This window comes from Drosophila kikkawai, chromosome 3R (assembly GCF_030179895.1).
Source record: "Drosophila kikkawai strain 14028-0561.14 chromosome 3R, DkikHiC1v2, whole genome shotgun sequence".
Classification (NCBI taxonomy): domain Eukaryota; kingdom Metazoa; phylum Arthropoda; class Insecta; order Diptera; family Drosophilidae; genus Drosophila; species Drosophila kikkawai.
The window spans coordinates 27,100,884-27,126,138 of NC_091731.1; the positions used below are offsets into that span (position 1 = coordinate 27,100,884).

The window sequence follows — 25,255 nt, forward strand, 5'->3', positions numbered from 1 at the left end:
ATTTCACCATTTATTCCGTTTCGTTGTCAAGTTCGTGGTGCATTTTAATGGCACACACGATGGATGGCCTAAAACTGGTTAAGAACACGGTTCAAGCCAAAAAAAAAAAAAAACGAACAAAAAAAAACGCGACGCGACTGCAATTAATTTACAATGCACAACTGCAACAACTGCAACTGCAACAGCAACAGACGGCGCGTGATCTATGCGATCAATGGTCAGTGGGGCTGGCCGAGGGGAGCCGGCTGGCCAGCGACAAGTGACCCCATTTTTATTGGAGCCTCTATACGTGCGGTGCTGTTGCTGCCGCTGCTTGTTCTACTTGGAAATTTCACTTTTCAAACGCCAGCTTATGCTGTGTGTGTGCGTCTGTGAGCGAAAAAGAAAAAAAAATATAATTAATAAGCCAAATATATCATGTTGTGTGAGCCGTGCGTGAGTTCAAAGTTATTTCTTATCCCAGTTCGTTGCCTAAGTCTTTTGAATCCCAATAAGTAATGACTTACGGGGGGCAGGTTCGTTGCCTAAATCTTTTGATTGCAGCTCAGATTTTGCATACCGAAACATGGCGGAAAGGTGTACCGTAAATATACAAAACGAAGATACAGAAAACCAAGAAATAAAGTCCGCACGAAATGCTGTATGCTGGGGAATACATATATCGAGAGAGCCATAAAGAGCAAGCCGCAATAACAAATGCAGCCGGAGGAGAGCAGGCCAGACCAAGGCAACAACATTGACGATTTAACCTCAAACTTCAAAGTGTCACTGTCATGGCCCTTTTTACTACTCCGAGCAGCCGAGCAATAACAAAAACATCAACCAACCATCGTCGTCGTCGTCGCCGTCTTCGTGGTCGTCGCCATAACCTGTTGGCAATTCAGTTTATGACTTTTTTGCCCGGCACCGTGGGGCTAACTGACAAAAAGCTGAGCTAGGGGTTACTATTGATTGATTAAAACGGTTTAAAGATGTCGAACTTTAAAATAAAGTAAGGTATTTATAGGAAACTAAAATAATAAAGAAATAAAACAGGTAATATTAATATTTATAATTAAAATGTAGGTTGTTTGTATGACCTTTTAATAAAAATGTAAATTATTTATATGAAATATATGTTAAAAACATTGATATAAGTCCTAATTTTTATTGTCTTTCTAAATATTTTTAAATTAATAATAAGTTTATTGGAAATTTCTTATAAAATAATTGTAAAGTGTTTTCTGTTATATAAAGAAAAGGAAATGTTTTATAGAATTTTTATTTATTTTAATTTTTAATTTAATATTAATAAAAAAAAATATATATATAAAAAGCAGAGCTTTCACCGCCACCTTGGCCCACTGTGCGGGCTCACGTATTGCTGCCAAAAGTGGGTCAACATGAAACAAGCCAGAAAAGAGTAAGAAAAAAAGCAGCAGCAGCAGCCACAGCCGCAGCAACAATACCACTACCAATACAAATACCACTACCACAACCATTGGCCAGCAACAACAACGCCAAATCACGCTGACGAACTGGCTTAGAGACTGGCTCGAAGAAAGCCCGACAGAGCAAGCGAGAAGGCACAAGGCCTGAAACAACTTGTTGAATTGCCTGGGCTTAAAGCAGTTGTAAATTTATTTTCGGGGTTCGGCCTTTAGGAATTTATGTAAAGTCGTCGATGTCATAGTCGCAGGCGCAGTCGCAGGGCTGAAAAAGGCAAAGGCAAAGGCAAAGGCGCCTTGGGATGCTAAGGGGGCGTGATCCACGGAGTCCAGAATGATTTATGGGCTCAACAGAGCTTTACTAATATTTTATAGCGACTAAAATATTTTAAAACAGTAAAAGGTTAGGTTAACAATTATGGTAATAAAAAATTTTTTTTTTTTTAATTACAATATTTTAAATTATTTTAAGTTTTAAGCATTGTGAATTTACTCTGACAATTAAAATCTAAAGAGCTTTAAAAATACCCTTATTATTTATATTTTTTAATGTTTTAAAATCAAGGGAAATGTTTACTTTTTGTATTTTAAACCCAATATGTATTTTTCTTATTTATTTTATTACAAGCTTTTATGGTATAAGCTTTATGCAATAGTTTTAAAGTCATTCTCACACATAGGAAATCTGCAATGTAACATCGATGGGTTTCTGGCTTGGCGAAGTGATCGAGATTTCCGGATTATAGGAAGGTGGCCATTTACTCATCCATATTTTAAGTCCATTTCGTAGATGATCCACAACTCGAATGTGATTAATCGTTCCCATATTTAGTTTTTTCTTGTAGGTAACTGTACCCCAATAAGACGCTTCCATGTTTATATGCCGCGTCGTTCTCAAGTCCCCGGGTTTTGGCGTTCCATATGGATAGGATGTTGGAGGTCTCCAGGAACATACATAAGTACGAATCTGGAATTGCCACAAGAAGAATGGCCACTAGGACGGCGGAACTATAGAAACGTTCTGTAGATACGCGTAGTAGATACATTTTGTAGCTTGTGATAACTTTCCTAAATTTAGATGACATAGCCATGCAGGGGTCGGTGAAAAGCGTTATAATGAGATTAAACCAGAACGAATTAGTTAAAATATTATAGCATTTTTTAAACATTATAAAATGCACCTAACTTCTGCAAGCCGGAGGTTATGTACCCTTCTGTATCCTTAAAGCATTATTTTATAAACGTATAAAATATTGTAACATTTTGCAAAATGTTGATTAAATTTACATATAAGACCATGCAAGGGTTCAACTCTGCTATGGGAACTACTAAACGGTATTTCAATGTTTAAATCATATACAATTTTTTATTCGGAATTTAGCTTTATTTTATTATAACATACAGGATCCACTATATGTAAAAACTTTTAGCAGTAGTGTCAAAGTCATGGCTTCTTAAAGTAAGCCTCCATTTTAACATCGATGTGTTTTTGATTTCTCGAGGTGATCACTATTTCCGGGTTGTAGCAAGGTGGCAATTTACTCAGCGATATTTTAGGTTCATTACCTGCATAATCTATGAACTTAATGCCAGTAACCTGCCTTTTCATACTCAGTGTATTCTTGTAGGTAACCTCACCCCAATAAGCCGCAGCCAAATTTATATTACGCGATATTCTTCCGTCGCTGGGTTTAGGTTGTCCATAAATATAGTATTTGGGAGATCTAGCCTTGAAGCAAAAGGAAGCATCTGGAATTGCCAGAAGAAGAATGGCCGCTAGGATGGCGGAACTATAGATATGTGTGGTGGCAACGAGTAGTAGATTCATTTTGTGGCTTCTGTTTGCTTTTCCTATTATTGTTGATGTAGCCATGCAGCGCTAAAAAGCGTTGTAATCTGATTAAACCAGAAAGGTTTAGTCAAGATGTTTTTATATTTTCTTTCTATTGTCAACCCCCAAAAGGGTAGCTACTTTATAGTTTATATACCCCTGCAGCTTGATATTTAAATGCAAATTAAAAGAAAAACTAAAAGGACATTTAGTAAAGATGTATTTGATTTTTATTAATATAAGACATTATTATAAAATCGTTAAATATCTGAGGGATTCAAAGTCTTATAAATGGACATGTTGAAAAACATCGAATATATAAACAGGATTTTCAATAACAGTTTTACATTTTTCTCAACGTTTAGTAATTGTTCATATGGCAGTTTTGCATAAAATAAAAACCTAAATTCTAAAATATTATAAAATAATACAAATCTCGAAGTAGATGAACCAGATTTCAGATCAAACAGTACTTATCCTGCAGCATAACCATTCTCCTCCTGGATCACAAATGGTCGTAGATTAACAGGGTCTTGCTGTGTCTAGGAGAATAGGTGTTGGAGGCCCGAGGTCCTCGAGCTCCTCCACCTCTTTTGCCGAATTTAATAATCATTTGTTGAAAAACGCGGCATTTTTCAAATGGTTTGATATATCGATTTAAGATATTTTTTGTAATCGAATCGTTTGGGTTGGAAACTTGGAATGAATCGATTTTAGGGTGACCAAGTGCCGTTATCGATTTGTGTGTGACCAGCTGACGCGGTTAATCTTAGAAAATCGACTTCATCTGGTAACACTTTAATTAAAATTTTTAATTAATTTTTTACTCTTCTGTTATTTTGGTCGCCGTGCTTTCCCGATAACTTCTACCTGTTAAAGGTACTAAGGACTAAATACGTATGAACGATTATGCTGCAGCAGCAACAACAATTTGGAACCGACTTGGAACATTCCGTGTAAACGCGCTTCGCGTTTAGTTAGAAAATCATGGACATCGGCGAATTGCTGGCTTTTAAGGTAAATAAAACATTATTTAATAGAAATTACTACACCTGAATATGTGCAATCAACAGCCGGAGCAGACGCCGAAGCGGCCGCACGATGACGAGGACGAAGACTTCGACACGGAGCCCTCGCATGGAAAACGGGGCGGTGGCGACGAGAAAATCAAACGCATGCGGCGCATCGCCGAGGCCAAGGAGTCGGCACACTATGGGAAACAAGGCGGAGGCTCCACGGCGTCCGTCGGCACCTCGTCCTTTGAATTCGACCCTGAGCTCACGGAAGAAGAGCGCCTGAACATCCTGAAGTATGTGGAGAACGAGGAGGCCGATGGGGATGTACTGGACGAACAGGGCCTCAAGAAACTGATTCTGGTCTTTGAGAAGCGCAATCTGAAGAACCAGGAGATGCGCATCAAGTTCGCGGACAGCCCAGAGAAGTTCATGGAGTCAGAGGTGGAGCTGCACACGGTGATCCAGGAGCTGAAGGGCGTGGCCACTGTTCCGGACCTATATCCCCTGCTGGTGGAGCTGCATGGCCTGCACAGTCTGCTGGAACTGCTGGCCCATCAGAACACAGACATAGCCGTGGCCGTGGTGGACCTCTTGCAGGAGGTTACGGACGTGGATATCCTGGGCGAGAGCCGAGAGGGCGCCGAGGCCCTGATAGAAGCCCTGCGTAAGGAGCAGATCTGCGCTCTGCTGGTGCAAAATCTAGAGCGCCTGAACGAGCAGGTCAAGGAGGAAGCCGATGGTGTGCACAACACCCTGGCCATAGTGGAGAACCTCACCGAAATCGACTCGGAGTTTGTGAAGGAGGCGGCCGAGCAGGGACTATTGGCCTGGCTGCTGAAGCGCCTGCGCGGCAAGACGCCCTTCGATCCCAACAAGCTCTACTGCAGCGAGATCCTGTCCATCCTCATACAAACGGAGAACGACAACCGCCTGCAGCTGGGCTCCCTGGATGGCGTAGATGTGCTGCTCCAACAGCTGGCCGTCTACAAGCGACATGATCCAGGTAGCAACGAGGAGCAGGAGTACATGCAGAACATGTTCAATTGCCTCTGTTCCGCGCTGATGGCCCGTGAGAATCGGGATCGCTTCCTCAGCGGCGAAGGTCTCCAGCTAATGAACCTGATGCTGCGCGAGAAGAAAATGTCCCGGAACGGTTCCCTCAAAGTGCTGGACCATGCCATGGCCGGTCAGGATGGTCGCGACAACTGCAACAAGTTCGTGGAGATCCTGGGCCTGCGCACCATCTTTCCGCTCTTCATGAAAACCCCGAAGAGGAACAAGCAGCGCCTGATCTCCGCCGATGAGCACGAGGAGCATGTGGCCTCCGTGATTGCCTCGATGCTGCGGAACTGCAAGGGAACCCACCGCCAGCGTATGCTGGCAAAGTTTGTGGAAAACGATCACGAGAAGGTCGATCGGCTGCTAGAACTGCATCTCAAGTATCTGGCCAAGGTGGAGGCCATTGATAAGGAGATCGATCAGCAGGCCAAGGTGAGTAAAGAACAGGGTTTAAGTCTAGGAAATTTTATGAAATACTCTTCCAACAGGACCCCGGCATCGACGAGGACGAGGAGGCGGAGAACAACTACATAAAGCGACTGACCGGTGGACTTTTCACCCTGCAGCGCATCGACTACATCCTGCTGGAGGTTAGCGCCACGGCGGACACCGTCAAGCAGCGAGTACTGCAAATCCTCAATTTGCGCGGCGCCTCCATGAAGACCATTCGCAGCATCATGAGAGGTAATTTTAAGCAGAGCTTAACTCTGGAATAATTATTAATATAAATCCCATCCCTTTACAGAGTACGCTGGCAACCTGGGCGATGGCGACACTGATTGGCGGGAACAGGAGCAGACCCACATACTGTCCCTAGTCGATCGTTTCTAAGACTTACAAATAACAACAAGAAATATACAATAAAAAAAAAAGCAAAATAAAATGTACTTGAAAGATTAATTTAAAATTTTCACTTGGAAATTTAACACCTTGCTTGGCAGACGAGTCCATCCCCGGATTCCGTTAAATTCTGATCGGAGGTCTTTATTTTTCAACTCCATTTTATATCGCAGAAGCTCTGGCTTGTCTTTTTTTCAGGAATCGTCTTTGTTTTAGCGCAAGTATTCTCCTCCTTTTTCTATTCTTTTTTTTTTTTGTGCAGTCTTTTTCGTCCTTAGCGTCTTAGGCGTCCTTCTTCTTGTCTTTCTTGGCAGCCTTCTTATCGTCCTTCTTGGCAGCCTTCTTTTCGCTTTTCTCACCCTTCGTCTCTTCTTTTTTGCCCTCTTTCTTTTCACCCTTGCCGTCCTTTTCCCTAAGGTTCAATCGTGTTAGAAATGTATCCTTAAAGCCAATAAATGTGTTTGTTCTTCAGCTTAAATTTGTTTGTTTTGTGTTTTTAATTTAAGGCAAACTAAATAGCATAATACACAAGAGAGAACAACAATCTGCTTTCGAAGCAGCTGCGTTGCAATTAAATAAATTAAAAAGTTAAATGAATTTTGCAAAAAAATTACAATTTAAACATAGTTTCTTTTTCAATTTTACTATTATTATTCACGTGCAATTAATGGTTGACTATTTAGACATTGTTTGGGTGCAAAGAGAACACTCAACTCGCTTGGATTATTCGAATTATCTATGACATATCTTAGGACTCGACTCTTCAACAGCTTTAAACTTAACATTTTTGCAAAATTAATTCATCAAATAGTTCGACGACCTGAATACATAATGCTCTAACTACGAACCGATGGCATTTGCTTCATTGAGTAGTTTTGTGTGGCTAGAGAGTACATGTTAGGCGTTTGGTTGGTTCTACTTTTGTTTTCGGGTTTCTTTTTGTGTGTGCTTATGAGGGGGGGTTGACTTAGCCAGGTATATCGATGGATTTATCTACTTTTGGGCATCGGGAATCTCAAAGTTCACATCCATCTTCATTTCGCGGGCCAGCTTGACAATCTGCGCCAAGTGGACAGCCAGATCGGCAGCCTTGTCCAAGTCGTCGCGGGCTAGAATCTTGAGTCCAGAGGTGCGAATCAGCTCGCGGGCTTCCTTCACCTTGGTGCCCTACAAAAAAAAAAGCGAGAATTGATAGTTAAAAAGTTTCTCTAGAGAAAGAATTTCCCAATTCCAAACTCACCTGAAGACGCACAACAACGGGCATGTTCAAGTTAAGGTCCTTGGTGGCGGAGATGATGCCCTCGGCAATGACATCGCATCGCATAATGCCGCCGAAAATGTTAACCAAGATGCAGAGCACCTTCGGATCGGAGGTGATAATTTTGAAGGCAGCCTTCACAGCCTCGGCCGTTGCACCACCACCCACATCGAGGAAATTGGCTGGCTCACCGCCATACAACTTAATGATGTCCATGGTGGCCATGGCAAGACCAGCACCGTTCACCATGCAGCCGATGGTGCCATCAAGGGCAATGTAGTTCAGATTATACTTGGCCGCCTCAACCTCCTTGGGATCCTCTTGGGTCCAATCGCGCAGCGCAAACAGCTCCTTCTGACGGAACTCGGCGTTGTCATCAAAGCGCAGTTTGGCGTCCAATGCGAAGACTACAAGAAGGTAATTTAAGTCATATTAAAATGTTGTTTAACTAAGAGTTTTACGGGAAATACATATACATATACATATACTTACAGCCTGGACAGACACAAAATCCACCATTATGACATTTACAAATGAGTTAATTAGATTAAGAGATGAATGAGTTATTAGTACATGGATGAAGGAATAGCAACATTAATTTGCAAACTTACAGCCTGACATGGCATCCTCAGCATAGGGATTGATCTCAACTAAGAGGGCATCCTTCTTAACAAACAAATCGTACAGGTTCTCGAGCATCTGGATGTGGGTTTCCTCTCCCTCGCCGCCCAAACCCACTTTCTCAATGACCTTCTTGGCTTGTTCAGTGGTCAAACCAGTGGCAATGTCGATGGGCTCATAAAGAATGGCATCGGGGCTGCTGGCAGCGACTTCCTCAATGTCAACGCCACCTTCCTTGGATGCAATAAGAACGGGGCCCTACAAGGAGTACAAACTTAATTATAGAACTCCTTCTTTACATATAAAATATATATAATTTTGACTTACATTAAAGGCTCGCTCCATCATCACAGCGAAATAGAATTCACGACGCGGGAATTTCCTCTCGGCCACCATTACTTTATTGCAAATGCGACCAGCCGGTCCGGTTTGTTTGGTGACCAGCAGCTGGTTAAGCATCTTGGAGGAAATCTCCTCGGCAGTTTTGGGGCTATAAAGAAGATACATTTAATATGTAACCATAGAGGCCAGTGAAATATATTCAACTTACTCGTAGACCACGCGAACGCCGCCCTTAAGGCCATTCTTGAAGGTACCCTTGCCACGTCCACCGGCCAGGACCTGTGCCTTCAGAACCAGATTGTCTGTCTTTAGCTTGGTGGCAATGTCGTTGGCCTCCTTGCCGTTTTTGGCAACAGCAAATCTGCAAAAACAATGAGTCACTTTAGTATATAAAATAATTTCTGGGAGCTCTTTCTCTTTATGATTAATGATCTTTTGATCTTGGGCAATAAATTATTGATAACAACGCTTTCAAGTAAATTCTCCTATCAGCTAAGTGTTAAAATTGTAAGCTGTGAAGGCTGGGAATTTAAAGCAAACAAGGTTATTCGGACGTTTGGAAGATGATAATAATATACCTTTAAAAACGCATTGTGGCGTGATTATGCTAGCTTAGGTATAAGAGGCTACAAAACCTAATAAAATGGTGTTTTTGAAGAGCAGAAAACATACTTTTACATTTAATAAATGTACTTTTCAATCACATTTACTTAACAGTAGCAAAAGCTATTAACTATCTCAGTTTTTTACATCTTATCAGGACCTACGTCACTGACCCCAGTCACTACTCCGCATCGTTCAAAGTGTATATAGAAATCCTTATCACCCTTATCATCTTGGTGGCTGCGTTTCTTTGGTTTGTTTACCCCACAGCCAAGTAATTAATGCAAATTGTTAGCTTCCAGACAAAGTCCGAAATAAAAATAAACCAAAGACCGTCGTCGACGCAATGAGCAACGCGGCACTTTCGTTTGGACTTTGAACTGAAACTTTGCCAACCGATTTGTTGTTGTTTTCCGCGATTTTGATAATTTCCGAATGGGATTGGTTTACTCACCGCGGTGTGGGGATTTTGCCTTCGTTGAGGAGAGTGTAGGAAACATGTTCCTGGACATTGAGGTTCCTCAATTGCTGTACGGCGATGGGAGCCAGGCCGAGGATCTGTAGGAAATACAATATAAAACAGGTGATTGATTATTTATATATATTTGGCTATAAGCAATTTGGGTTAATGATATTTTCTAGGTATTTTTTGCGACCTTTTTATGTTTTTCAAGGTTTTAAAAACTTTAAAATATTTGATTTACCAACTTTAATCAATAATTTTGTACCTCGAAATTGCACTTATATATTTTATATTAAAACAATTGCTTTACCTAGAAAATAGTAATTAATTCAATGCTCTTAATTTTCCCTTGAATTTTAATCAAAGAAAAAAAGCCCTACTCTCCAGTCACGAGGTCATTGTCAAGCAAAAAAATATTTAAAACTGGTTCGCTGATTCATACAAAAACAAAAAAAACATAAACAAAATGAGCAAAAGAGACGGAATGTGGGTTAAGAGCCAGTCTAGGGGATAACGGCATTTTCACGATGATAACCAAATCTAATTCACAGATTAAAAATTTAATTAGAGGGCCCGGCAACAAGAACAACTACAGCTACAACAACAAAATGCAAAGCAACAGTTGTCAGCCGCCGTTCATTGATAAAAAAAAAATAAAGTAGGGGGAATAAATAAGGCTTTCAAGGTCCACGAATACGCACACACACGAGTTGCGTCACACTAATACAACAACAGAAAGTCAGGTGTCTTGCGGGATCGTGATTCTCCTTTGCACATAAACCCCTGTTTTACTGGGGTATTTGATTTGATTAACAATTTAATGCGTATAAAAAACGTCAGCTTAATAAATGGAAAATTAGCACCAAAGAGAAAAAAACAGTTTCAAAGCGAAGCGATCGCCACCCCCGCCTCCCGATGAGAACGAGGGAGAGAGAGAGAGATGGGCTCTCGCTGCACCTCTCTTTTCGCCTTATTATGTAAAGTGACTGATTTTTCGCACATTACATTTTTATTAGCTTTTGCCACAGCTACTCACCTTTTTGACAGCCGTCGGCCTAACGGAATCGAGTAGGGGACCGCCCGTACGTGCCAAGAATGAAGCCATTACGTTCTGGAAACCAGTAAATAATACGAACTTCTAGAGAAATTATAACAAACTTTGAAAAGCTGCTTACTTTTTTGCCGTCGCCTGCTTAACAGTGTGACCGGGTGTCGGAGCTGGGAAAAAGTCGAGTACTCTATGGATACTAGCGGATTTCTCTTTCCTGCGCAGCTGGTCACACTTAAGAACGGCGTAAAGGAACTACGTAATGTGTCTAAAAAATAAGCTTTCTACGTAAAGTAAAAAATAAATTTAATACTCCGCCCAATAATATTAATATTTCGTATTAAAATTCTTTTTGAAAATGTCGCATTGTGTGTGGGAAACATAGCTTTTGCCTAACTTTATCGATTAAACATGTATCGATACCTAAGAATGGCGGTTATTTTCAAATTAAGCAGCTGATAACAAATAAATACTTTATTTTGCTTCATATTCATTGGATTCATATTTAATATATTTGATAAATGTATTTCTGGTGTGTACATATTTTAGTCTGAAATATTGAATTTAATTTATTAAAGAAAATATTAAACTAGAAACTTTAAAAGTGAACAAAATTACTGTTAATTATTCGGTTCTATGACTTTACATATAGTATGATAAATTAATAAATAAACACTTTTTATTGTTTAAAATTAAGAATAAACTTCAAAAAAACAATTTTCCCTTTTTATTTGTTTTATTTTTTTCTTTTTTTTTTTAGGATTTTACATTGCAGCTTGTTATATGAGGACATACCAAAAAAAAAACGTGATCACTTTCAAAACATACAATTAACATACATACATTCAAGACAATAAATTAGTTTATAAATATTATATAAGTAAAGAGCTCTTCTAGGAAAGACTTTAAGGTAAAGAAGCATTCATTATCTGTAAGCTACACTGTGCCAAAAACACACTCACCCGCTTAGCGCGCGCACTTCCGGTGGCATGTCTGGGGCAGAGTGTAAGCTTTTCTTTATAAACTTTTCATTTGATTTACTTTTTGTTGGCAAAACGGAAACAGGAAGACGAAAATGGCGCAAATGCTCCACTTGAATCTGCTTGAAACACATCAATAATAAATCAGCCGCGGCGTTGATTTTGTGCAAGCAAGTAAAAGCTTCAAGTGGAGCGAAATGCATTTTCATTCTGGGCCAAAATGCAGCATGACTCAAATGTATCGGCGGGGCCACGCCCCCTGCGGGTGGCGATACAGGAGCATGGAGCATTTTGGCCGAAACAAATAAGGTAGAACAGGAACAGCAAAAACAGTTTATAACATTTGCAATGATTTGCACTTAGGTTCCATTTGGCTTTGCAATCCGATTTGTACAATTCAAGGGGATTGCAAGGGGAAATGTTTTCAGGGAAAAGTAGATGGAAAGCAAGGCTTCAACGTGCCTGAAATTGATTTGCAAATGAATTTGCACTCAGCTTTTGGGACAGTGGCAAAAGGTGAGCACAAACTCTACACACAAAATGCAAAATCAATGACAGGCAGGCGTCGAGGCCTCAAGAAATTAAAATCTAACATTGAACACAAAACACGGAATTATTTAAACAATTAACACAAATACAAATACACATAGACATAAACATTTACATGGACGCGGGGACACATAAAACACATTAAAATAGTACGTAGGCGAATTCCAAGTAAAAGCAGCGAGCCGTCAGCATGGATCAATCGTAAAATCATCTTCATTATTGGCTGGACCGGTGCCAGCCCCGTCCAAATAGTTGCCCAAAACTCAGTACTCCAGACTCGATTCAATCATCTGCAGCACGCGCTGCCTGCCGATTTTGTTCCAGAACAAATAGGGCTCCTTTGAACCCGACACAGAGCGGGGAGCGCTGGAAAAGTTAAATTGTATTAATATTCTAAAAGTTTAGATTCCAAATTCCAATACTCACTTCTGGAAACAATCGAAACGAACGACGCCCCGCTCGTTGATCAGGCACGAGTGTATATCAATCACCTTCAGGTGACTCCTGCCCTCGGAGCGAATAAAGTTGTTAAATCGCAGGACCTTGTCGCACAGCCCCTTGTCGTGGCAATAGTTTGCCAGCGGGGCAAGATTGGTGAGTATCGGGACAAATCGCCGGTTATGCATCTCCTTGATGAGCAGCCGAAAGTCGTGCTCGATCTGCACGAGCGGCTTGCCCCGTAGTATATCCACCGAACCAATGTTCACAATTATCTGGGTGCCCTCGGGCAGGTTGACCCTCTTCAGCCGATTCCGGGCAGCGTTGATCGTCTGGCCGGAAACGCAAAGTCCCGACTGCAGGACCCGTTCGTAACGCCTGAATCGGCACTTGAGCTCCATTCGGGCGAGATATAAAAGTAGATCATCGCCCATTAGAGGAAAGTCCAGAAGATAGGCATCATAGTCCGAGCTTATGGTCAGCATCGAATCGTTATGAGTTGCAGAGGACATGGTCGTGGGTGTGGGCGTTCTCTCGTGGCGCCGCTTCAAGTCGCAGGAGGAACGTGGACGCCTAAAGATGTCCAGGTTTGGGTTGAGTATCTGGTTGAGATTCGGGCTGTTATGGTTCTTGCAGGGTGGCTTGATCAGCTCCGGGTTAGCCAAGTGGTTTGACAGCTCCGGGGGATCAGTATAAATCTGGTTGGGCTCATGCATGTGTGGTGCATTCCCACTGGATTGCTGGTAGATATTTTTGCTGCAGGTATAGGAAATTTACATTAAGGATTAATTATTTAATTAATTAGTACTTTGCATATTTATTTGACTTCTGGTGGACTCACAGATGATTCCAATTGTCCTGGTAGCACCAGTTCGACTCCGCTGCCGCCTTGGCCATATGCGGCAGCGCTGCCGATCTGGTGTTGATCGCCTTGCTCTGGTCATCCGCCGGCTTCTCCGAGTTGACCTTGACATTGAGGTTGTTGTCCAGCGGAGACAGTGCCCGCCGCTTGAATCCGTTACGCCAGTAGCGTGGCGGCACCTGCGGTGGACCCATTCGGTATTTGTCCTCTATGGACGGTGCTCCGCTGCTGTAATCACTGCGCTGCTTCTGGTTAAGTACCATCTCCAGCAGGTGGCTATTCTCCTTGTTGGGTTTCAGGTTGAAGATCCGCTTGCCAGTATGACTGCACTCAGCGGTCACATACGGAATGGTAAGCAGAAAGTCTGTCACGTTGTCGTGCAGAGGAAAGGTGTTGCCCGTCTGTTTGCGATATTCATCTGGATTAGAATTTAAAAAAATTAGAATTAAATTATGTAATATTAAAGAAGAAATCGTGGTTGGAGCTTTAGAAAAGCTAAATAAATGAGAAAAGCACATGTAGAAAATATTATAATATGGTGAGAAATGATCTAGAAATTCCTAGAGACTTAAAATTTAACAAAAAATAGCACAAATTATTTATAAAAATTTCCTTCTTATTTAAATTCAAGCAGCAAAGCAAAAGCTTATCTTAAATGGAAAATTCCATATAAAAATTATAAAATATATACCCACCTTTGATGCTCGATATCGTGATTCCATTCTGGGCATGGCTTAGCAATATGGCGCGCACCTCGGCATCAATGTCGGGATACTCGTCACGCACTTCCCTATAGTTGCCTTCGATTATGGTCATCGTGCTGGTGCTGCAGTAGCTCTGGCTTTTTCTTCTCGTGTAGCTGGTGTTACAATTGCTACTCCTGCTTGTGGTGATGATCTCCTCCTCCTTGGTGGAGATTAGAGTAGAGGAAAATAGTCTCGCTACGATTTGCAATTGCTCTTGGCTTCTTTGCTCATCGGCCAACGGCACTTCTTTCCACAACTCCGGCTCTGGGTCCGGTTCACCACCGCCTTCGCTTTTCCGGCCTGCCTTGAAGATCCGGTGAAATTGGCGTAAAAATTTCGACTTTTCCGGAAAACTCGCAGAGCAGTCGGCCTTCAAAAAGATCTTGTAGAAACGGCTATGGGAACTCTTGCGAAAGGAGGCGGGCTGCTGGAGTTTTTTGCACAAATTGTGCCAACACGTGGCCACGTGTTTTTTCAACGACCTCAAACTGTCGGCTTTGGTACTCGGATTACTGTTCGACTCGCTGGGGAATTCACTTCTGACTGCGGCCATCGCACAAACGAAAGTGATCCGACCTATTGCTCCTCCATTCGGGGTTTCTTCTTTATCGGATTCTGTTCTCTCTTCGTACAAGTTCTGAATTATAGGAGAACTGCAGGTGTATTAGTTGGGGAATAAACGGGAGCAAAGGGAGTAACAGTTACTAATTATCGCGATTATGTTTTCCAGGCTGTTCTTAGAGCTTGGAGCTTTCGAATTTGCATCAGGGTGGTTCGTTCTTAAGGGTTAATTATTATAAGGATTAAACCTTTGATAAATCAAAAAATTGGAACAATTTTTAACTTATTTTATTAAGGGTTTGTTTTTAAAGACTTAAAGTTAGAAGGAGGCTAACTCGAAAGATTTATTATATTTAAAAACCACTTGTTTTCATCTAACAATCTTTCTGCAAATGAACATTAATGATGTGCTTAATCTTTCAGCCACTTAGAAGCACAATTTAAAGCAGGTTACAAAGCCACTGAAAACAATTAAATCGAATTACCACCTGCAGATTCATTTGACGACGATTATTCGAGTCGTTAGCACTCAGCATACATTCATTTTTATGGCCTTTCTTTCGGTCCAGATTAGAAAACAGCCTGCCCTGCATTGCCTTCTGTGATAAGTAATTACGAAATTACGGAATAATAAAAATTCCACAATAACTCAAACGGTTCCCCTCCAACCACCACGTGTGCGGTGGGTCTTGATAAACTGCTAATCTGGCAATCGGCAAATGGAGCTACTGTCTGAGCTGTGTGCTGCCTAGCCCAGGCCTAAAACAATTCCCCAAGACAATTATCATCCGGCCAAGTGCACCTGGATCTTAGCTGGGGGTAAGTGTAATGTGGGTAATGGAAGCAGTTCGTTTGAGGATTGATGGATGATGACTCTGGGCCCTTCTTTCAGCTCGCATTGGTTTTCTCCGCCCCGGAAGGGCTTCTGACAATTGGAAAGAAGCTTGTGGCTTGATTTGACCAAGTTATTACAGTGAAGCTCAGGAAAAAGTATAGACAGAACTTGGAAGAAGTAAAGTGATTATTTTGTAGAATTTTATAAGAAAGTGAAATAATAACATTTTATTAAAAAATATATTTTCTAATTATTTTACTTTAAAATTTTTTAGAAATAGAAGTTTGACTGGAAGCTTGACTGTATCTCTCAACCATCTAAACCACCCTTACTCCACTTAATTGCAGAGGAAGCTGCAGAGACGTGACGAGCAATACTAAATGGAAACATTGGGCAAAAACATGTGGCACAATTGATGATAACACTCCCTTTCCCTATTTTCTATTTGCTGAATGTACGTACGTACATATGTATGTATGTAATCCTCCAAATAAGCTCTAAACTGGAGTGATTCACCCGGATTTCGATGCCATTCAACTTTCCCTTTTGGATTGGTGTTTTTGCAAATATTTTCCTGAATTCGTTCGCATCACAGTGCAATTGTTCCTTAATAATAGTAATTTGCATTCAAGCCTTTCATAACACTCACACAAATCAACTCTTGTTCTGTCGACACCCACCTTAGAACTACAGTGGACACTGGCTGAAGTAAGATTATAAGCAATTAAAATTTTAAAACAAATAAAAAAAATAATAAACAGCTTTATAACTACAATTTTGAGGCCATAAAAATATTAATATATATTTTTAAACAGTTTTTTTTTATGATTAATTAGTGATTTTAACATAAAGTTATAATAATATATTTAACTCTCTTGATAGAAAAATTCTCTGATCAATAATGAAAGGAAAAATTTAATTTTTTAAGGCAATTTAATATATAATATATCAATATATTGTTATAGTTTTCCTGTGCTACGAAAATCAACCCCTAACTTTTGAAAATATTTTTTATTCAAACCTTCAGCTCCCCATAACAAATCTCCCCATTTGATGGACAACCTTTGTGGCCCACTGGCAGGGTGAGGGTGGATTTTGAATAGTAAAGAGCAATTTACCGAGGAGAATTATGAGCAACACACTATATTCATTGGGTTCGACTGCATTTCTGCATAAATTATGGAAGCCAAACGAACAACTTGTTGATATTCTTTCTGCCAGTTGCCAGTTCGGTTAACTCCGAGGTTACCTCGCAGAGGGCGGCAAAATGTTGGGGGTATAGGCGCAAATTATCGTAATCAATTTATGCAAAAACCATTTAGCGATTGGCTCACTTTGGGGGCGGGTTACACCTGTTAATCTGCTGACAGGCGGAAAATGTCAGGAATGCTGCTGGCCTGGCCTGGAATTCGCAGAGCGGAGATTTCCCCCCCTCTCACGGGAAAATCGGATCAGTGGTTCGGCAGCAGCAGCAGCTCCATCACTAATTCCCCTTAATTATCCTTATCCGTTTCCATGGGCTGGCCAAACATCTGTTATTATTGTTCGTTCTGCTGCCGGAGCACTCACAATCATCGATTGGCCTGCAAAAGGGCCCTAATCAGAGCTCCGCAATTCAAACACACGTAATTAGAGCTCTTCTGACAAAGTGTATGGAAGTGCAGTGAGAGAAATATAAGGTAACATTAAAAAAAACCCAAAAAACTAACCTTAGATAACGTTGCAATATTCAGAAAGAACATCTAAATAGATCAGCCTAACACCTAAACCTTTTATTTTCAGCCACCCACCCTATATTATTAGAGGCTTTAACGTTAAATTTCAATAGATTCCTCAGCAGTTTTTATCACTAACTATATTTTTTTTAGTGCAAAATAACACATTTATTTAATGCATTTTTTTTTTCAGTGCTACCCGGGTGTTTCCTTTTGTGATGACCGGTTACAAGTTGCCCAACAGATTGTAAACGGCACACTCAAAGTTAAACGGCTAACCATGTGGCTGAGTGTGTGGCAATTAATCAAGGCTAGGTGTTGTACACCGTAAGACTGCTTCCGATTCCGGTTTTTGGAGTACCCGAGAGCTCCTGCTCCTCATTATGCCCACACGATATGGTTAATACTTCATGTCGTCGTCTTGACCGAGACTGCAATGCCATTTTTGCTTTTGTTTTCGTTTAATATAAATACTAAACTTAAAGGAAGTACCTTATTATCTTAAATAAATTATAAAAAAAAATGTATTAACTCTAATTACATTTTAATTTGCTTAAAATCCTTAAAAATGTTACCATGGATGAATCTTGTTCAAGTTAAGTTTAACTCCAGTTACGTGATACCAATACCGTATCCAAGTAAAGTAAAAAGAAAAAAACAAAGGCAATTGTTACGGCAAACTCAAACCAATCCACTCAGAGAGAGAAAAAGAGAGAACGCAATGTAAACACAATTACTTTGAGTTTTACACTCAATGTCCCAGACACCTGAAAATTCTCTCGCTGCAGCTGCAAAAGTCGAAAATGCATTAACAAACAAACACAATTACAATTTATTCTCTTTCGCTATTTGAGACTCTCCCCGCTCTTTGAGTAAACCGGTTTTGACTTACTCTCTTACTCGTTATACATACTCGAATAAGTTATACCCAGCACCTATAATAATAATGTTAGTTAAGTCCACGCGAGTTAAAGTAAAAGATACATATGTATATTTATTAATTATATACATATGCACGGTTATATTAATTTCAATGACATAAAACAATTTTTTATTTCCTGTGGGGGTTTCTTTTTTTATTTTCTAATTATGTAAGTAAGTATTATGAAATTACTTCTTTTTAGGTAATTAAGTTCGTGTTTCTGTAACTACATACATAAATGGAATTAAATTTGGCTCAAATCATAATTCACCCCGAGACTATATACCCCTTTAAAATACGATTACTGGATATTATGGTTTACTCACGCTGAGAGAGGCAAAGCCGGCTTGTTATTGAGTCTCTCTTTGAGTCAATTTTTAAAACTAAAAAAAATATGTTCTTAATTCATTAAAATGCTTAAACTTGATTATAATTTAATTTTACTAAGTTTATTTAAGAACTTTACACATTCGGTATGCAAAATACATCTTCTCAAGGGAGTTTTGATGGAGTCAGAAATTGCGTTTGAGTGAAACCCAAAAGAGATTAGGTTCTCTCTTTTGGGTTTCTCGCTCTCTCTCTTTGAGTGACTCGAAAATCTATAAAAGCAGCACAAACAACGCGGCGCTCTTAAATTTTTTTTTCAATCGCTCATTCTGGAGAATTTCTGTAACGAGCTCTGTTACTCTTATTTTGGGGAATTCCATAGACAAAATTCTGTTAACGAGCAAAATTCTGTGATCGAGAGCATTTCTATGTTAACAAACAGTTCTCTCTCTACATTTTAACATTCTACATGAGAATTCTACCCCAAAAACGAGAATTCGACCCCAAAAACGAGAATTCGACCCCAAAAAAATGTTAACTAACAAATTTGACACTGTTATTCTGTTAGCGTGTAGGATTGATTTCGACATTTTAACAGGAACGTTTCCTCTTGCTGAAATATTAATTAAATGAATACTAACTATAAATGGAAACTAAAAAATATAAAAAAAATTCAAGAAATTAAAGAAAATTAAGGTTGATTTTTTTTAATTTAATTAAATAGTATTGCATCCCGAAATAAAGAGGAATAGCTAAATCATTTGAAAAATAGACATTTAAATTTAGAGGGCTTAAACTAATTTGGCTAAATTGGGAACCGTTTGTTGAAGGCGTTTGATTAAAAAAAAAATATGGATAAACTTGGGAATACATTTGCGCGGCATGATGGTGAGGTATTCAGTATTCGTATTCAGTTCGTTCAATGTTCAGCTCAGTCAGGTTCGTTCGTGTTCGTGTTCGTGTTTAGTCGTGTTTGGTCGTGTTCGTTCGTTTTTAGTTCGAGTTTAGTCGTGTTTAGTTAAAAAATTTCAATCAACGAAAGCGGTTGTGCAGCGGACAATTCAACCGAACCGGCCACATCGCTGTGTATTGAAAACTCGAGTTTTCTGTCGCAAAAATACTACGTAGTGCCGGTAAAATATAATTAAATAAGGAATATTTGTTTCGGAAATATATAATATTTACATATATATTTTCACGAACCTTGTGCGAGAGTGACGAAGCGGTAAAGAAAACGAGCAATCGAAAAATGGCGCGCTTTTTCACCTTGTTTACTTGGTGAAAAATCAAAATAATCGAAATTTTTAAACGAAACCCAATGAAAGTGTTGATAAACAAACGTGCAGTCATTTTATGAATGTTGAAACTAAAGAAAAAAGTGAAATAATACGCGAAAATAACTACGAAAACAAAAGAAATAAGGTGTAACCTCCACTGAAAATACTCAAAACAACAACTAACAACCACAATTTCGTTACATTAAAGTGCAAGCAAAGCCCAAAACCATTGAAAATCTGCCCAATCTAATGCAAAAATGGCCGAGAGGCATGTGTTTTGTTATTTGTGCAACCGGCGAGTGTAATAAACCATAGTAAGTAACGGTAAACACTGCCACGATGACGCGCGAGGAAGAGGAGGAGGTGCGGTCGCTGCTGTGCCGCCACCAGGAGCGCATAATGCTGGACTTGGGCAGCACCGATCTGCTGGCGGTGCTCGTCAAGAACTCGGTGCTCAGCCAGTCGGAGGAGGATCTGCTGCTGAAGCCCTACGGCGCCGTCACGCCCACGCCCTCCGCCGCCGCCTCTGCCGGCGTAGCGGGCGTCGAGCCGCCCGGCAGCGCTCCATCGCTGACCAAACGCAAGCTCAGCGCTGTGGCCAGCAGCGGGAGCACGGCCAGCGGGGGCAGCGGCGGGAGCGGGGGCAGTGGATCCTCGCGCTGCGCCAGCGTCAACGGCGATGCCAACTGCGACAGCCGCTCCCTCACGCCGTCCGGCGGTGGCAGCGGCGGCGGTTGCTCCGGATTCAACGACGCCGAAATCCTGCGGCTCCAGTGCGCCAATCTCATAGAGATCATCGCCAAGAGCGGCTTCGAGAAGTTCAAGCAGTTCTGCTACGCCATCGAGTGCGAGTGTCCGCAGCTGATCGAGGATCTAATTAACGATCGTCTCAAGAGCGGTAAGTGCTTGTACCTGTACCTGATACCCGAACTGTACCCCTTTCCTTTCATACACAGTGCAAAAATATCTCAGTTGCACCTGCCAAGTGTAACTATAATTTATAACAAATATTTTTAGAAATGTGAAAGTCTGTCAGAATTTCTTTGCATTATACTAAAGTTTTGAGTTTTCCCTTTTTCAATTTCCATACTGCAATTAAATCTTCAATATTTATCTCTCGTTTTAACATTTTATTATGTGAGATGATCTAACTTTCGGCATTATTATGCCTTTTTTGACCGTGTACAACCGACTAAAAAACACGAAAACACCCTCTCTTAACCGGTTCCTTGTGATCTACCTGATCCCCCAATGCGTTGGCAGCTTTAGTAGCCCATATCTCAGCTGTAAATTATTCACGTAATTGTTCGCGATCGGCTCTCAAGTTTCTCATCTCTGCTAATTGGATGCCAGTACAGTGAGCAGTCGCTAATTCGAGTTTTTACTGTAAAATTATAGCTGTAATAACAATTTGTTTCGCGTCACAGCTCTGAGGAACGTAAATATTTCTTTGAAATGGTATTGTATGGTTTGAATGTTGATATAAAACCATAATAAACCATCAAAACTAACTTTATTCTATTTCGATCGATCACTGTTCAATTCTTCTTGTGGTTTCTTTTTGTCGCCGTATGCTTTTTTGCCCATAGCAATGTGGGTGTTGGTTTAGAAGGTGTGCGAGTGGGCGGATCGTCGGCCATTTACAGTGGCGCGTTAATAATAATTGGCATTTCTTGAGTTTATTGTGCTGATTAAGGAAGCCTAGTATTTATGCAAATTTCGTTTTTATGAGGTGGTGGCGGCAGGTGAAATTTGAAACTTATGACACTTTATATGTGGTACTTAAAGACCACTTTCCCTTCAAAACTTATCTTATCAAGAGCACGTCCCTTTGGGGGTTAGAAACTCAAATAAATGAAAGAAAAGTACACTGAGTCAACAAGCGGAAGAGCTCTTAAATTGTTTCTTCTTGCTGATAAGAAAACTCTTGATTGCTGTTCGTCAAAATGTGGTGTTGATCTGAAAGAAAATAAATGGAATTTTCATATATGAACAGACATAGCTGATAATATTTTTTCTTATTAGCTTGAGGTTAGATTGTGGATTTCCAGAGGTTTAAATAAGCTGATATCATACAGATTTCGAGAATCTTATGGAAATCTATTTATAATATCTGTAACTTAAACGTTTTTCACATTCCAGTTAATGAATCACCTAATAAGGTAAATCTCTATACATTATTCACAGCGATAGAAGAGTCTCCGTTTTTGAAAAATGATCTTTAGCTGAATCTATCGGTCCTATAAACTGCTCCCACATTCCAATAAAGCATTTACCTTTTTTTTGCCAAATGAAATTCTTTGAGATTATATTTTAAATACCATTGGGGTATATCCACTCCCATTTCTCTTGACTTCCTCGAAGCGATCCATCAAAAGTTCGCACAGCTGTTGCCGCATCCACGCGCTGAATCATTGACCCACAACTTCAGCAGTTGTAGCCAAGCCCATCCAACAACTCCAACCAACAACAAGAACAACTCAACAACACCAACAACATGTCAGTGTCGGCATGTAAATTTTGCTGCCCAGACTTGTAAATTACCCCCAAAGAAAGACCGAAGACAGGAAGACACTGAGTAGAGGGGGAGCTCAAGAACGAAAACCGAAAATTGAGATTACATGCTGAAAGCAGCTAAAATAACAAAAACAACAAAACAAAACCCTTGTTGTTCTTAGATTTCGCTTGTTTTATTCCGCTCTAATGAAAAAGTTGTTGCCCGGAGGGAGTAGAAAACAAAATAATCATAGATTTGAGATACAAGATCCACACATTCACATCTAAAAAAAAACCAATGAACTAAAACCGAAACTAAAAAGGTTAAAAAAAGTGTGGCCCAAGAAAGTAAAATTAGGGTATTTGGGGAGCGCCACAGACACAAATTAAATGCTCTTTATAAGGAGTTGGATAAGGTGTCGTAAAAGAAACCTAAAGAGTAGTTTTATTAGCTCAAAAATTGGGAGGCCAGATCAATAGTGTGTTCAATAAATTTGAAGGGATCAAGGAACTCCCAAAATAAAATATTTTTATAGATATTTTAATGTCAGCACGTGATACGGAAAGGTGATCTAAAAATATAACCAATATTAAAACGAGAGGGAGTTTGTACTAATGCTCAGGATTGCTTTGACTGTTTCCAAGAACGTTACCAATGAATCCCAAGACTGGTCTTTCCGTTTTTGTAGGGCATCGAAAAGTGCCAGCAACAAGAACCAACTAACACAAAAACAAGAACTCTTACAAAAAATAAAAACAACAATAACAATAACATAGCCATGGCAAAACGTATTGTACACATAAAGCCCTCGATCACGTTTTACGATTCCGGCCACGATTACAGTCAGAAGAAAGAGGGAAGAGAGAGAGAGAGAGCGAGAGCGAGAACGCATTACGCGTGGTCCATGTTCATGTTCTTGTCATGTGTGTGTTGTTGTGCTGGTGTGTTTGTGTGCTTCTTTTAGTAACTCCATTTGTCCAACTGCCCCCGCAGGCGGTTTTCCTATCCTCTGTCCCCTGCCTTCCGCTTCTCCACCGTATTCCTGCCTCCCTGTTTTTCCGTCTAGTCGTAGACCAATCCATTCATCATCATCATGATCAGGTTGGGGAACATCATAATCCGATTCGTCGTCGTTTCGCTTTTACTTCTTTACGACTCTCGCAGCCCCTCTGCCTCTCACTCGTTCTCTCTATGTTTGCTAATTTCTTGTACGTGCTGTTCTGGTCTGGCTTTGCCTCCTCCGTTCCATCTCCTCTGCTTTGCCGCCCTCTTCGTCAGGTTCTCTTTACCTTTGCCGCGTCGGCTCAGGTAGGTAGATTTATACACACACACCTGAGGAAGAGCAAATAGTACAATTTATTTTTATTCAAAAATATTAAAAATAAGTATTTTATAAACCTTGAAAATCTTGTTTGTTTTCAAATATTTACCACAATTAAATTAATACATTTTGGAATAATATAATAAATAATTAATAAATAATAAATTTAGATATTTTAGGACCTAAAGGTTAATGTAGAAATCTTAAAAGTTTTGTAACTTTTATTTTTATAATAATGCTACTAATATCTTGAGCTTAATAGTACAGGCTAGGTAGAGTCAGTACCCTTCTGCACGTAAATTACAATTATTTACAGCGCACAATGTTTTCTCCTCTAAAATTTTCGTCTCCTCTCTTCGGATCTTCGCATCTCTCTTCCCACTTTCTGCGGCGCTCCCTTTTGGCAGTGTCTTTTTGCATTTGATAATTTATGCAGCATAATCTGGCCGATGACGTTTATCGCTTGCCATTCCCATTTGTCCCCTCCTTTCGGTCTCTTTTTTTTCTCCTCAAACTCCTCCTCACACCACCCTCCCCATTTCCCGCCTTCTATCCCTTATTCTCGTTCCCCTATTTCCTTTCTGGGCTGCGTTATCGCGTTCTGCTTCATCTTTTGTGTCTTTGCACTGCCCCTGAGAATCGTTTCCTTTTATGTTGTATTTGTTGATTTCTTTGATTTCGCTTTTTCCTCTTTTTGTTTTTTTTCTTCTGATGATAATGATGTTCACCTTTAGTTTCGTTCCATTTCGTTTCGTTTCAACTGCGCATGCGCATCCTGTTTTCGTTTGCAACCGATCTTCTTTGTTTTCTACTTTTGTCCTACTTCTACTGGTTGCCTCTCTCTCACTGTCTCTCTCTTCTCGCTGTTGAAGTAGGTCTTCAGGTGTGTTGTTGTTGGTTGCCTCTTTGCGTTTTAATTTTCCAACCTCTCTTCCGTTCTACTTAGCGGTACAGGATCTAAAGACTCGTCACTATTAGATTTTCAAATTTATGTTCAGAAGAGAGTAGAGAGAAAAATAAGGAAATGGGTCATCTACTTTTCCTGCTGGATTCACAACTGATCAACAAACAAACTGAACAGGGTATGCAAATATTCGAATCTAAAAGCTGGTTGTCTTTTTAAAGCTAGCTCGCTCTGGAGCTTTACTTAACGCTTTTCCATTCCGCTTTATCTTAACTCATCAGCTGCAACAAAGTTGTAGTTGTTTTTCGATCGTTGTTGGCTTGTGCCTCGTAAAATCCCAAGCAAATGTGTTAATTTTTTAAATGGAAGTAATCAACTAGAGTTCGTTGGTTGCTCAACAACTAGTTTTTGTCATGTTGAAATATGTAGATATGGTTCGGACTCTAGATCTTAAACGAATTAGATCTTCTGGGTGGCCTTTTCAAGATGCTCTAGAATGCCTGCTCCCTCGCCTCTGATTGCAATTCCCGTGATTACAATTTAATTTCCATTCGGTGAGCCCTATTAAATCATTATTCATTTCGGTAGCTGATCACAAGGTTTATATACGTAGGTATATGGCTCATGGTATATGGGGTTTTCCTCCGCGCTCTTCTCGGATCTCATGAGTCTGGGACAGTCTGCTAAGCCGCTTACCCACACAACTGTCACGCAATCAGCCAGCCAGCGATACACCGATCCCGGCAGGTAACTTGTTTGCCTCTCTTTTACCCATTCTCGCTGCTTCCACGCTCGTTCTGATTACAAGAACCA

The 25,255-nt window shown here is 40.3% G+C and overlaps 4 protein-coding genes and 1 long non-coding RNA gene across 11 annotated transcripts in view; 3 read left to right on the plus strand and 2 right to left on the minus strand.

Moving 5' to 3' along the window:
• Positions 1 to 4,039: 4,039 nt before the first annotated feature.
• Positions 4,040 to 6,233, plus strand: LOC108081115 (beta-catenin-like protein 1). Its single transcript, XM_017176117.3, has 4 exons — positions 4,040 to 4,275; positions 4,332 to 5,765; positions 5,822 to 6,017; positions 6,079 to 6,233. The coding sequence occupies exons 1-4, from the start codon at positions 4,246 to 4,248 to the stop codon at positions 6,162 to 6,164; spliced, it is 1,746 nt and encodes a 581-aa protein (XP_017031606.1). The 5' UTR covers positions 4,040 to 4,245; the 3' UTR covers positions 6,165 to 6,233.
• Positions 6,234 to 6,356: 123 nt separating this feature from the next.
• Positions 6,357 to 10,654, minus strand: ScsbetaA (Succinyl-coenzyme A synthetase beta subunit, ADP-forming). Of its 2 annotated transcripts, XM_070286291.1 has the most exons (9): positions 10,636 to 10,654; positions 10,497 to 10,571; positions 9,452 to 9,555; positions 8,603 to 8,755; positions 8,380 to 8,542; positions 8,043 to 8,310; positions 7,414 to 7,838; positions 7,171 to 7,340; positions 6,357 to 6,585 (listed from the first exon to the last, which is right to left on the minus strand). In XM_070286291.1, exons 2-9 carry the CDS (start codon positions 10,563 to 10,565, stop codon positions 6,456 to 6,458), a joined length of 1,482 nt encoding a protein of 493 aa, XP_070142392.1. In that variant the 5' UTR covers positions 10,566 to 10,571; positions 10,636 to 10,654; the 3' UTR covers positions 6,357 to 6,455. The 2 variants fall into 2 exon arrangements, with proteins under 2 accessions (XP_070142392.1, XP_017031609.1); XM_017176120.3 differs by having other exon boundaries at positions 10,497 to 10,638.
• Positions 10,655 to 11,212: 558 nt separating this feature from the next.
• Positions 11,213 to 14,654, minus strand: osk (oskar). The gene is made up of 4 exons (XM_017176116.3): positions 14,033 to 14,654; positions 13,317 to 13,755; positions 12,464 to 13,231; positions 11,213 to 12,403 (listed from the first exon to the last, which is right to left on the minus strand). Exons 1-4 carry the CDS (start codon positions 14,634 to 14,636, stop codon positions 12,301 to 12,303), a joined length of 1,914 nt encoding a protein of 637 aa, XP_017031605.1. The 5' UTR covers positions 14,637 to 14,654; the 3' UTR covers positions 11,213 to 12,300.
• Positions 14,655 to 15,338: 684 nt separating this feature from the next.
• Positions 15,339 to 16,154, plus strand: LOC138928747 (uncharacterized). The gene is made up of 3 exons (XR_011445080.1): positions 15,339 to 15,463; positions 15,537 to 15,656; positions 15,827 to 16,154. It is a non-coding gene; the product is annotated as an uncharacterized lncRNA (long non-coding RNA).
• A 3,331-nt stretch (positions 16,155 to 19,485) lies between these two features.
• The window catches only part of pyd (zonula occludens-like protein polychaetoid), a 90,617-nt gene continuing 84,847 nt past the window's right edge, over positions 19,486 to 25,255 (plus strand). For all 6 annotated transcript variants that reach the window (XM_017175885.2, XM_070286694.1, XM_017175891.2 and 3 more), the window contains exon 1: positions 19,486 to 20,618. In XM_017175885.2, the coding sequence (XP_017031374.1) occupies positions 20,060 to 20,618 (559 nt within the window). In that variant the 5' untranslated portion in view covers positions 19,486 to 20,059. The remainder of the gene's footprint in view (positions 20,619 to 25,255) is intronic.